The 13,959-nt window shown below is 34.8% G+C and overlaps 1 protein-coding gene across 7 annotated transcripts in view; it reads right to left on the reverse strand.

Moving 5' to 3' along the window:
* LOC119078446 (MAGUK p55 subfamily member 6) overlaps positions 1-13,959 on the reverse strand; it is a 29,406-nt gene that overhangs the window by 9,786 nt on the left and 5,661 nt on the right. For 3 of the 7 annotated variants that reach the window (XM_037185972.1, XM_037185970.1, XM_037185969.1), the window contains exon 2: positions 1,532-1,653. In XM_037185972.1, coding sequence (XP_037041867.1) covers positions 1,532-1,653 — 122 coding nt within the window. Of the gene's footprint in view, positions 1-772; positions 974-1,531; positions 1,654-5,512; positions 6,000-13,959 lie in introns of those variants that run through there. The other 4 variants (XM_037185971.1, XM_037185975.1, XM_037185974.1 and 1 more) reach the window with 4 other exon arrangements.

A 13,959-nucleotide genomic window follows, 5' to 3' on the forward strand; every position in this document is an offset into this window, starting at 1 on the left:
TAATTCACTCAGCTGAATGCGGGCGTTGTCACAGGCGAAAAATTCGCGCAAATTATACACAAAAACACATTCGTAGAGCGGTCAATGATGTATAAGAAGACAACAATGACCGTGTCTCCCCGGTTTCTCGAGTATGTTTATAATTCCAGTAAATACACGAAACTGTAATACATAACGAATCATGCGTATGCATAAACACACAGGTTAAAATCACCTGGGATTAAAGTGTGTTTTTGGTTGTATGTGTGTTAAAATACACTGATATGTTACTATAAAATGCACATCAGGGGAAATGAAAATCCTTCTTTTCTTTATACATCACTTCACCATGCAATTCACACTGCTTATTTATTTACTTAAGGCTTTACGTGGATTTTTTTTGATCATTAACAAGTCTCACGAATTGAGAAGTGTGTGAGAGAGAGAGACAGGTGACGTCATACTCATTCTTATATCGACACATATCAAATATGGCGGAATTTTTTAGTTTTTTTATTTAAGTTTTTTTTAAGTTTTATACTTTAACTGATGCGCCAGCAACTTATGGACTTTTTCAATTAAACTTTTTAATTGGAATCACATTCATTTATGAAGCGAAACGTAGACAAATTAGCTGATTCTTTCGCTGTAATATCGCTACTGTGTCAAGGTACACACCCAAAAATCAGACAATCACAAATTGGTTTACTGCTGGCTAAACCACTGCCACATTTCATGCAAAATAGTGAACGAGAATTTCTGAAACCGATCGCTGTCGATAGACTAAACTTACTTCTTGCAGGTCTTCCTATTCAACGTTTATACTTTCGGTAACAACGTGTAAACAATAACCGACCGTAGGATATTACGATCATATATTACGCACGATTTATATACAAAACAAGTGGTTGATCAAACGGAATTAAAGGTACTGGAGCGCTATGTGTTGGATTGATTGCAATATACGCCTAACTACTCCGATCCAAGAACACTTATACAATGCAGACGCGATTGTATTTCACAGTAACCGTAAGCCGTGTGTATAAAATGTTTCGAATTTCACTTAGACCGTGAATGTTTATTATTATACACACAATCATGCTGCCATGACGATGAATATACTTAATATACACAATATCGTTAAATATATCGCGACTACATACCTCTACTCGCTGCTGTGTATGCTATGCACTAATATTTATTACACCTTCATCGCATGAACGTTACCTATACAGAGAGCTTGTTATGGGCTATTTCAGCGCTCCATACCTCTATCCGTTTGTATATATTACACAAAACCGTCTGTAAGTCGAAAACTAGTTTTTTTGATCAAACATTTTTGGATTGATACGATTTCGGATAAAGCCGCTGTAATGAAACCAGTCACGCGATTTTTTTTTAAAAGTTGAAGACTTTGTGAAAAGTCGTTGGAATTTGGCAATTGTTTTACTATATTCAAAGGCGTTTTTATGGCTATTGAATAATGTACCGGTAGAAGTGCCGATAAGATCGGTTTTATGAATAAATTTGTTCCGTTCATTTGTTTACTTACTTTGATTAACTGAGTAACAGCAGGACTATCCAGCAGTCCTCGCAAGAATACGAGATCTGTTTCATTTGCTCCAGCTCTGTCTTCCAAATCCTCCAAATTATTTTTTACATGTTGGTAGGCATCTGGAATTAAAGAAATCGAATCAGTAATTATTAAACGTCGAATCGTTTCTTAGCTTTTAGAATTGAGACAAAAGTTAATTGCAATAGGTGGCGCAACAGGGAAGTATTCATAATGTATGAGACTAGATCACAGATGTCTTCTAGTTTTTCATGTCCGATATCCAATATATCACATTAATTCATTGAAAATCTTTACTAAATTACATCGAAAAATCTATGCAAAGAGATGACTTCCCTTCGATTGATTCTCAAATCTTCTTTTCTGTTATAGAATTCTAACTCGTGAGGTTTTCCTCATCCTCACTCAAAAGGAAAGCGTATATGCAACCATCGAATCTGTTACTTTCTTTGTTTAAAGTATGATTTGAAGAAAAATCTGTTACTTCGTTTGTTACAGCATACATTTTGCTATTTAAATGGAACATTAGCAAGAATTCATCAGTTAATCGTGTTGTTGTCGATAACAGATAGATAATTGCTTATCTTTATATATAATCCGATTCAGATTTTTCTTAATTAGTTTCAAACAAAAGAGTTTACTGCATGCCCTATGCGAAAGTTGACCATTACATACCAACTCGCCCTCTGCGAAAATTTAACTTTTCGTGAATTCTTTCGTCAACTTTCAGGGAGTAAACAAAAATGAGCATTGGACGCTGCTACATAATTCATTAATTCAGAAAAAATTCAGAAATAATTTTATGATACTCGCAATCTAACTCGCGTGTTTTTAAGCAACTTGCTTCGGCACCTTTTTTCAATAAGTGTCTCTCCTTAGGCTCAGATATGGAAACTTTACAGTTTTCAAAAAGATAGGTACCGACGCTGGTTCAACACCTATGAGTATGATTTTATCGCAAAATGTTTACCACATGCAATGAATTAGTTTCGTAGCATCCAATGTAACAGACGGCAAGCATGTGACCAGTATTATTGTCGGGTCTATTACTTCCATCAATCAAAGTATTTTTAATCGGTTGATTTCAAATATTTCAAATCGTTTGAAATAGCTCCTTTGAATTGTTTCAGCATACTGGAGCTATGCTGTATTACATTGTTTTTGTTAATTAATGAATGAAATAAAGAGAGAAAGAAAATCTTGTACTTCAATTTTTTTACATGTATTTTACTATGTAAAGAACCACATTATCCAGAGCTTGTCATTATTTTTGTCGTCGTTATCGATAACAGATGAAAATGAATAGCCGTGACAGGTTAATGAAGGTCATGATCATCCATTTAAAAAATTTAAAATCATGTCTCCCAAACGCGAAACTGTTTATTTTCCTACGTTTTCCCTTAGATCTCACTTCTTTTCCTTGCCTAAATTTTGAATTGAACGACCGTTGAATTCTGCAAAATGTTTTACGATGATTATTTGTTTCTCAAACTCAATAAATGTAACATATAAAATCGGTCTCTCACTTTATGTACTCCAATAAAACATCCATTTATCGTTTATTTTTCATTCCCACATTGGAATCAATAAATATATTTATTCCACCAGGCAAGATCTGTCGGCAAACTATCAAATGCTTCAATAAATTCACAACATTATGATAGCAATATAGAGCGAAAAACGTATACATCAAATGGTTTCTGTTTATAATTTAAATTAAGTACAGAGAAAAACTAAAATTTGATTTCAGTTTTGCTTATTTTGAAACACATCTATCAGATATGCATGCATGCTTTACCGATAAAATGTGGATTGTAACGAAAATTTGGTTTTCTTTTTTTTTTAAATTCTGATACACAAATTGTTTCGATACTCCCCTAAATTCGAATCAACAGAGATATTTTTCGTTTAGAGTGCTTGTGACAAAAAAAAGATTCTTTGTAAATAGATAAATAATCAGTTAATCATCAAGGATAAACATCCTCAACACAAACAACACGGGGACACAACGGCCGAGTCAATTTTTCCACTAAAATTTGAAAAACATGCAAGCGGTCCTTTGAACATAGGAAAAGGTTGTTTTGAAATTAATAGTGAAATGCAATAGGTTTTTCTCTCAGACTATTACATTTTAGTACGTTTTGTTATGTGTCACTGAATTATTTTTTCATGAACAAACTTCACTGCTGTGACATTTCATGGGAATGATGTGAAGTTGTTACACAAAAACATAGTACAGTGTGAATGAAGTACTATAAAAAAATGTGGCTCTACAGGCCAACCGACTAAGCGAATAGCGTCCGAACAGCAAACACTGTATGGTGTAGTTGTTTATTATGAACCAGGGAACCATTCTTCTTTGCGTTTGTTCGCCGAGGAACCCATACCCCAGGGTTCTTTATCACAAACTTTGTGAAAATTTGCAATCAACAACTGAAAATTAGTGTCAAAGTACCATATACGGTCGAAACTTGAGGTATTACCATCGATATAATATAGAGGGTAGATAAGCAAACACAAAGAACGTTTGTGGGGAAAGAATGCATGAATGCATGTGTATCATAACTTACGTTCTAAGAAAGCGCGCGGAATAAATATTTGAAAATCTCCTTTTTGAATGTACTTTTTAATGTCCCTTCGCTTGTCCCTTGTGCTGTGATTAAAATTTTGTGTCGTTGTGTGTGTGATATATTTCCGAATTTTTGTTCGTCGTGTGTGCCAATCTACCCTATATTATATCTATAGGTGTTACAGCAAACACATGTAAAAAGAATTCCTCCCTTGTTGAACAACCCATTCTTTTCACCACTTCACTAAAGGAGTTTTTGTTCAGGCGCTATATATAAGGAACCACTTACGTGTTGTGCGAACTTTAGTAAAAAATTTACTGTTTTCATTAATTCAGTTGAAGTGATTTGATTGGGATTTGACCTTTCACAGACGTCAAACGCAACTATATCAAAATTATACGTTTATGGAATTATCGCTTCTACTACTTCATTCGGTGATGTAAATGTTTTGAAAATCTTTGACTTCATTAGTTACAGCTTACATTTTGCTTTAACAGACCATATTTGTTAGAGCTCAACGGCTATTTTGTTGTCGCTGTCCGTAACAGATGACACGACGTATAAGTTTGATTGTCCATTTGTTGGTTGAAAAATAAAACTTGGTACAGCGATAAGAGTAAAAAAATGACAAACTCTATCAACAAATCAAAAGGCTTTGTTCAACAACATTTTATAATGGTGAAAATAATGGAAATTTCCACAAGATCGGAGCTAGGGCCGGTAATCGTTCGAGCTCGAATTTCCCAATTTTTTTTGTTTTAATAGGTATGAGAGGTACATCTTAGTTGGATGAACCTATTTTAGTAAGTGTAAGTCGAATGCATGATACACCGTGGTATCCAGATGTTGGTGCGTTGACTTTGCAATCTGTCAAAACGAGACGGAAAAATAGGTATTTTCTACCCCCAACTGTCATCATACAAATTGCCAACAAAATGTCGTTTTTTCATGGCGTTTTGAGTGGAGAGAACAAGGTTAACCGTTACAATTAAAATCCACTGCTGACTGGTAGCGATTAGTTTGTCGAACGAGTAATGCGAGTAATACTCCATTAAAACAAACTCGCTGCATCAAATTATTCGTTTCGTATATACCGAAAACACACGAGCACGGAACAGATTTATCGAGATTTATTTAACGGATTGAAAATTATGTTCTCGTGCTTGGCTCAGTGCGTTAATGGAATCGACAATAATGCTGCGTTTTCCATAGTTTTTCCTGAATTGAATATCTGATTACAATGGAAAACGCAGCATAATCTTCGATCCCATCAACGCAAAATTGCTCGTGTGTTTTCAACCTTAAATATGCCTTACAGTGTCTGTCACAATAATTTCGACAATCATTCGACACTACAGACAACTTTTTATGGATACTACACAACACTCACCATTGTCCACATTCATAGATTCCCCAATGTTCATTTGATTTATACTCGACAATAATTCGCGCTTATCTTGCTGTTCCTTTTTCGATAAACGCACCATACTGCTTCTTCAAAATCGTATTCACTTTTCAATAAAAAAAAATTTTGTTTTCCACTATAGTTCCCGTCAAGTTTGTTATTATGACTACCACAGTCTAAATACATGAATTGGATGTAGGTAGAACCATAATACTAAATCCCATGCTGTAATTAGCTAATTATACTTGACTTTGCTATTTACTATTTTGCAAAACGACACACGAATGACTAAGTTTAAATGGTTCAAATTAAGTGGGTCTTAAAATAAATTTTTATTGTTTTGAAAATCTCAGTTTCACATAACACTCTCCGGCTGAAAGGAATATTTTTAGCGTCATTTTCTCAACAACTTTTTCGCACGTTTACATTCGGTTCAGATTTTTTTCTTTTTCTTTAAATGTATCCAAAATGCTGTAACCACACCGTTGTCGATGAACAATATACATAGAATGATCTCTCAATATATATGTTTTCGGATGTTCATTTTCAATCGAAAACACTTTAGCAGAAATATCGGAAATGAGCTTGTACTCGAGCTGGTTATTTACTACATGACACATGATTCGGTGTTTACAGGAAACACACAATAAATTAGCGCGTGGAAATGAAAAACATTTCAGTGGATGCCTTTTTGGCGAAAATACACGTTTGAGTCATATCAGAGACGGAGATAAACACATCAAACCACTTTCTGAGAATTTCTTGTTTGTTGCTGTCATTGCTTTGAATGTTCTTTAGGTGTCCTTTGAGCATTTGAAAGGGATCAACTTAAAGATAAATTAAACGGAAAGCGGCTAGTGGATAAGGTGAAGCAAGTTAAGTAGCGCACTTTATATAAAATAGTTAAATGCAGAAATAGGACATGTCACATTATAGCGAATATTAGCAAAAATGAAATTTCTTTTTTTTTCCAGTTCCTGCATTTACTTTTGTTCTACTGAAGCCCACTTCATTGATTATGCAGTCAAAAGTTGTCTTTTTGATTCTTCAACGCTTTTTACATCCGGGTAGATTCTTTTCACTCTTAATTCTGTCTCTCAAATGCTAAAAATTTGGCGGAATTTGTGTAATATCAATGAAGTTGTTGTAAGCTGCATCTGAAAATGAATTTTCGGAATTTTATGAAGCCGTAGAGTGATTAGGAGTTAACCATAAGCTTTGGCCATGGTTTTGTTTTATGACAAATTCAGTGGCTGAACTGCTTGAGTTGTATTTCTTCAATCTACTTTTGGTGGCATATCGATGGAACAATTTCTTGCTCAAACAAAATACACTTAACGTTAGTAAAATTTAGACATTTAGAAAATTTGATTCAGTTGTTTCTTATCTGTTCCACCCATACAAACAAAAACAAAACTGCTAATTAGTCTTTATACGTTTTACCACTACCAATAACTCAGGGCTTACTTTAGAGAATTTTAATTCTGAAAATTCCGAAAATTCTGAAAAAGTTCTGAAAAATTCCAGAATTTCAGAATTTTTCGGAACTTTTTCGGAATTTTTTCAGAATGTTCGGATTTTTTGGAATTAAAATTCTCTAAAGTAAGCCCTGCAATAACTACTGCACCTTTATAATGACTTCTAATCACTTTTGCTTGAATAAGTAGACCAGCTGAAAAACAGCTGACGTCGAATGTATTTTGCGTTCACCCGGAAAAAAATATTAAAAATGCAGAGGCCCATCGAAGAAATCAGGTGCTGATACCTGTGCTGATGAGAGGAAATTTGTTTATAATTCGAATCAATAGTAGAACTGAACATAAAATGCTCTTGCCTAAAAAATTACATTTTCGTATAATAGAACCACACCCGCCAAATATTCTGCTGTTTCATTCCATTATACATTGTCTGAGATAATTGTTGTGGTAAAATGGGGGGAAATGATGGAAGTGAGATGGTTGATTGTGACGTTTTTATTGTATTATTTCATTGGAATGAACATTGTTGATGGGATGGAAAGTAGATTTTACCACCCACTGCTGTGTAAAGCATGTACTTTCCAAAGAATCAAAATAGAACAGCAAAGCCAAGAGATGAATTTATTTAAGAAAATTTTAATTTTTCTTCGCTGTTTTCACTTTCGAAAAAATATCAAAAAGAAAATATCGACTGAACCATTTTCCTCTAATCCGTAACGGCAAAACAAAACAATCTTTACATAAATTGATATTTATTTTAAAGTTTTTAAGCGTTATCTATTGTTTATTTTGGATTTTGGATTCAGAAGACGGAAAAAAAAACGTTAAAATATAAACAAAATAAACGATTCGCGGCTCTCTTATTATAGACGCGCAGATAGATTGGTTTGAAAGCAGCACTCAAGCATTTTACGTTATTTATGAACTAAAACTTAAGCGTCATAATTATTACGAAAATTTTCATTTTAAAATGTGGAAAATGTAGAGCACAACGAGGTATACACGCATATTATACAGAAATACAACGCAGGCATTGTGTATTTTTTGTTATAAAGTAAAGAAAAGAAAAGTGTTCCACCAGAGAGAGAGATAGAAACGAATGGTATATTTGTGTATAATACCCGAAATTAAACTGTCTTGTAAAATGTTATTTAAATTCGGGGATTATTGGTATTTAAGCGGAGAGGCATAAATTTTCCAGTTCTTTTTTATGCCCGAAGATTCATAAAGAATTTTATTTTTGCGCTACGGAGTGGCCAGCCAACTAAATTTATAAAATTTGTGCAATCTATTCGATATAAAATAATGCTTCCTCGTTGGCCGAGAGCCTGTGTGCATATAGGTCACTCATGTGGCCACGGTTTGAAACCTATGCTGTATCATAGCCAATTCCGATGTTTCTTCTATGACTTTAATTATTGAGTCCTACGCGAATCCTAACTAGGGTAGTGTATGGTATCATTCATAACATACATAACACTTTGTCAGTGCTGTCAACACAATTGAATCCGCATTTACTCCAAAAGTACTAACTCAACGAGGTTGAAATTAAGTTATATCATCCCTCCAATCGCGCCTCCAATAAACCTCTGTAGGGTAGACCATAATCCTAACGTCTGAACGTTGCGTTAATTATCTAATACCTCGATAGAAGATTAGAAATGATAACAGCACTGAAAAATAGTAACGCAATTTTTGAATGATGATCCCGAAGCCGTCACACATCATAGAAAATCCAAAAATTTTAGTGAAAAGACTGTCTTACTAGACAAGTTAAAAACCTGAAAACGTAATACTTCCACAAATCGCTCTTCAAACGATTGAGATAACTCAGTGGTTGCGTACTAGCCTTCCACCAAAATGATCCTGGTTCGATTCCCATGTCAGGAATTTTTCTAGCGATTCTGTCACATTGGTACCGTCATTCAAACTTCATAAATTGCGTAGTTGCAGTGTTTTGATGGCCGCAACGATACCATTTCACCGAAATTATTCACGGCGATTCTGCAGAGTATTTTTAGGAAGTTAAACTGGAGTAAAATGGGAATAAATGGAGAGTACCTGAGCAATCTCCGCTTCGCTGATGACATTGTACCGATAGCAGCGAATCTAGGTCAGGCTCAGCTTATGCTACAACAGTTAAGTGAAGAGGCAAGCAAAGTTGGCCTCAAGATGAACTTATCGAAAACAAAAGTCATGACCAACATCGGGGACGATAGAGAAATCAAAATTGGTGACACTGTCATTGAACGAGTCGACAGCTATGTATATCTAGGACATAAACTGAAGTTAGGTCTGGACAACCAGACTGCAGAAATAAGACGTAGGATTGGTCTCGCATGGGCAGCGTTCGGAAAACTCAGACTAATTTTCAAAAGCAAAATGAACGATAGTCTGAAACGCAAAGTTTTCGACACTTGTGTCCTTCCAGTGCTCACTTATGGAGCGGAAACGTTAACTTTAACAAAAGCATCCGAAGATAAATTGAGAGTGACACAAAGAGCCATGGAACGGAGTATGCTCGGAATAACACTCAGAGACAGAATGACGAATCAATGGATTCGACAACAAACCAGGGTCGTTGATGTCATGGAAAGAATAGCATCTCTGAAATGGAGCTGGGCGGGACATATTGCAAGAAGGACAGACGAACGTTGGACCAAAAAGATCATGAACTGGCGACCATATAAAAGACGAGCTATAGGTAGACCACCAGAGAGATGGACAAACGGAATTAAGAATATTGCAGGTACAAACTGGCAGCAAATGGCAATGGATCGTACGAAATGGAAAGAAGTTGGAGAGGCCTACATCCAGCAGTGGATAGAAACAGGCTGAAAAAGAAGAAGAAGAAGAACGATACAAACACTGAATTACTTGTAAGACAAGGCAAGGTGTCATGTTTGTCTTATGAAGGTTTGAAAGAACTTTCATATGTCCACATTTGTATGTGCTTATTGCTTTCTTAGCGTTGCGGTAGCTTTACTACAGACTGGCAACAAGTTTGTAAATTTTGTGTTGAGTAGAAATTTCATATCAACTATGATTCGCTAGACTTGTTCGTGAGCGAATTGTCACAGTGTTGTGAGCCATGTTCTGAAGAGAAATACTATTTTTGAACTGCATATTATAATGCAAAACGCCGAAAGACGTTTTCAACTTTCATTCGAATTGAAACTGTGATGGAATGTCTTGTTTATAGAAGAATGATGTTTAGAAACTAAGAAGAAATGTAATAGAGTTTTCCCAAATTTTAGTACATTCTGTCATAAAATTACTGCTGTCACTGCGCAGTTATTTCATGTGAACCAACTTCACTGCTGTGACATTTCATAGGAATGAATCAATGTGAAGTTGTTTCACAAAAAAATAGTCCAGTAAGAATGAAGTACTATAAAAAAAATGTGGCGCCTCTACAGGCCAACCGACTAGGCGAATTAGCTCGTATTGACCCAAATATGATGAAGTTTTGTGCATGTTGCCTACATTTAGGCGAGATATCAAACAATCACCTAACTTTCCTCAGAAAATTATTTGCATATTTCGAGGCGTGGTTCAAAAGTCACTTTTAGCCGGTGACCCAGACTGAACTTGAGGCTGTTATTGAGTCCTTTAAAGTCCTTTGAGTCCCGAGATGAGATATACACTAGGCTCTTGAACCGTGTACTTAAACAAAAAGGTCGTGGATCTAATTTTTTTCGTTCATGGTGTACTATGCATAGATTTCAAACCGTGAATGCACCACCGGCTCTCGGTCTATCGGTGTGGAACAGCTTTCATAAATTACCCCAACAAATTTTTGCTTTGAATTTTACGATGTTTCATTTCGTTTAACTAAATATTTAAATTAATTTAAAAAGAATGGGAATGCCATAAAATGAACCAAGAGTATAACTTTACACAAATTATATGACACTGGGTAATACACAAACCGCGATATCATCACCGAAACACGTAACATTTCATTTTCTTTTCTTTTTTCTTGCTCAAAGTTCAACAGCCAGCAATAATGTATATGAATTCAAAAAATAAAAAGAATCTGAACGTTATACCGAAACGAAATTCCCGAAATATTTCTGGTCATATAGACAAAAGTGAATTTTATTGATTTTTCCAAATATTCTCTATCGAAAGGGGACACCATATGTTTCGGGCGAAATGTTATGGAAAATGGAAAGATTTTTCGTCGGTTTTAATTTTGGATAAGACACAAGTGTTTTAACAAAAAATGAATTTTCCTTTCTTCGCAAACATGTGACTATTTTTGAGCGACAGTTTGTTTAATGCATGTCTCGCTCTTAAGTACTAATCCGTTGCCAACATTTTCCGCAATGATTTTCATCTTTTCATCGTTCTACCTACTATATTTTCTTGCGAGATAAATGTATCTCTTACAACACTACATTTCACCAAGCAATTAACGTATTGCAGCACACACCAAAAAAAAATCGTTGAGTTCCTCAATTTAATTATATTTATTCCACCACACTTTTTGTTGTCACTTGAACACACGTTGTATATTTAATAAGTGCATGGCACTCATATCTCCATAATAATAATTCTTAATGGTATATTTTCGAATTTGAACAAACCGGTTCAAGAAATATTGTTATTTACTCCTCCCGACAAACACACCATGCAATAGCTATATTACACTGCTCACAGTCTCTGGTTAGAATAATGATTCTTGCGTCACTTCTTCAGTCCAACTGGAAACTGTGAGTATAATATACGGAAAATTCGAATTCTCTTATTTTTCTGATTACATTTATTTCTACGTATACACTTGGCTGTATCGATATGTATTTTGTACATTTGTGTACGGTTTCGTTGGAAAGGCCACGACGCTTCTCACAATAAAAGTGTTCTTTTTTTTCCTCCTCTCCCTCCTCCTTCTTCTTCCTCTTTTGTTTATATATTATGTGCTCTTAATGTACAAAAATATGCAACAGAACTGATGTCACTACTTTTTCTTTCCACATGCTATAACCAACAACAAAACATTTTTGTCCAATCTTTCGTTGTGTGTTAAAGACGTGGATATGCTGGTATATTTGTGATGTGTTGATGAAACCGCACTGGCACTATGAGCATTTCAGGAATAAAAGATCATCGCTTGAGTGGCTAGCAGTGTCGAGAAGTTAATCAATTCATAAATGAAAAAAAAAGTTTTTGGAAAAAAGGGGAACCCGATTTTTGTTTGTATGTGAAATTTAGAGGAAAGAAGAATAAATTTCGTTCGTTTCGTTTTTCATCGGTATCGGTATGCGGCGTTGAACCAAGTGGTTTGGATGTTGGATGATATCTTTATTAAGGAAGGAGTGAAGACAAGTAAAAATTTCAGGAATTCTTCTAGACTTTTCAAGAATTTCGGAAATTTTGGACAATTTTTAAGACTTTCTTAAAAATTAGAATTCCTAAAATTGAATTTTGAGCTTTTTTCAGAATTTTCATGAATTTCAAGAATCAATTTCACGAAAATAAGCCCTGATTTATTGTTTGAAACGAGATTAAATGAGGACCACCGACCACCAATTATTATTTTTTCCATATTATTAAAAAGTGATGGACAAGAACTTCTTCACACGGCCGGTAAAGTCGCGGTGAGTTCTGACTTATATTGGGATTAATTCTAAGAAGTTTAGTAAATGAATTATCAACCTGGAACATCTGGTTCAGCAACTGTTACCATAATAACAAATAGAAAAATCACGATTTGAAATGGGAAGTTTCGGAATGGTGATATTGGTAAAGGTTAATATGTCCTATCAAACACTGAAAGTAGATTTTTTATAAGTTGTCCCAAATGCACAATTTTTGAAAACCACTTTTTTGGTACCCTCGGTGAACTTTGAGAACTACTTACACATTTCCAGTATACTGTCTTTCTAACAGAAATTTATTAATTGTTTAGCCCTACACTAGCTTTGCAACGATACCGAATAAGCCATACATGGGCATGACTCATGACACGTACCTTTTTGTAATAGTTTTATATCAAGGTCGCTCTACGACGAAATTTACAAACGAATATTAACACTGTCAAAGTTATGTTTCAATCAGATTATGTTAATTCGAGTCCGAAGTACTCAGCATGTAACAAACGGGAAGAATTTTACCAGTTATTGTCGGGTCTATTACTTCCATCGATCAAAGTATGTATCTTTAATCAATTGATTTCAAATCTTGTACTTCAATTTTTTTAACATGCATTTTACTATATAAAGGATCATATTACCTAGAGTTTCAGGAAAAGCTGGATTTGTACGGAGTCAATGTTTCAAATTTCAATTTATACTAGCAAATGATTAGCCTAAAGCTAACCGGCTCAAGTAATTTAGATTTCGTACGACATTTCTCACATTCGCATCGCTGCAAATAACTCTGATGCCATAGTCAAATAGCAGTCTCTTAAGTGTTAATTGATAAAATAAATTTTGTTAATTGTCCACCCAACACCGAACTCCAAACATAAATAATAATTACATTGTCAAAATAAACTAAAAACCATTAAATAAACTAAAAATAAAAAGGAAAATGAGTTTTAAACGGTGAGGCACGATTTTCCAGTTCATAAGATGAATACGAAATGTTTGTAATGCGTCCCAACAACCTCTCTCCGCCCTCCAAACATCGAGAATTCGTCATCGAAGTCGTCATCCTACCTTAACAACGATATCAATGTGGCCGGTCCAACTAACTGTAAGATTCACGTTTTCCCTCCGGAACTTTCTAAGATTTCACTTACATTGAAATTATCATTTCCGTACTCGGAGCTATTAGGCTAAGTATGTATGTATGCTGTTTGTAGCTTATAGAAGTGAAAGGAGTGAAGCATATGCCTATAGATTGATAGAATAATAGATTGAGATTGAGATGATGAGTTTGCAAGAAAAAAATGCCCGTAAGTCTCTCTGTCTGCTAAGAACATTACTTGAGAAAATGTTGATTTGA

This window comes from Bradysia coprophila, unplaced genomic scaffold, assembly GCF_014529535.1.
Source record: "Bradysia coprophila strain Holo2 unplaced genomic scaffold, BU_Bcop_v1 contig_297, whole genome shotgun sequence".
NCBI classification, from domain to species: domain Eukaryota; kingdom Metazoa; phylum Arthropoda; class Insecta; order Diptera; family Sciaridae; genus Bradysia; species Bradysia coprophila.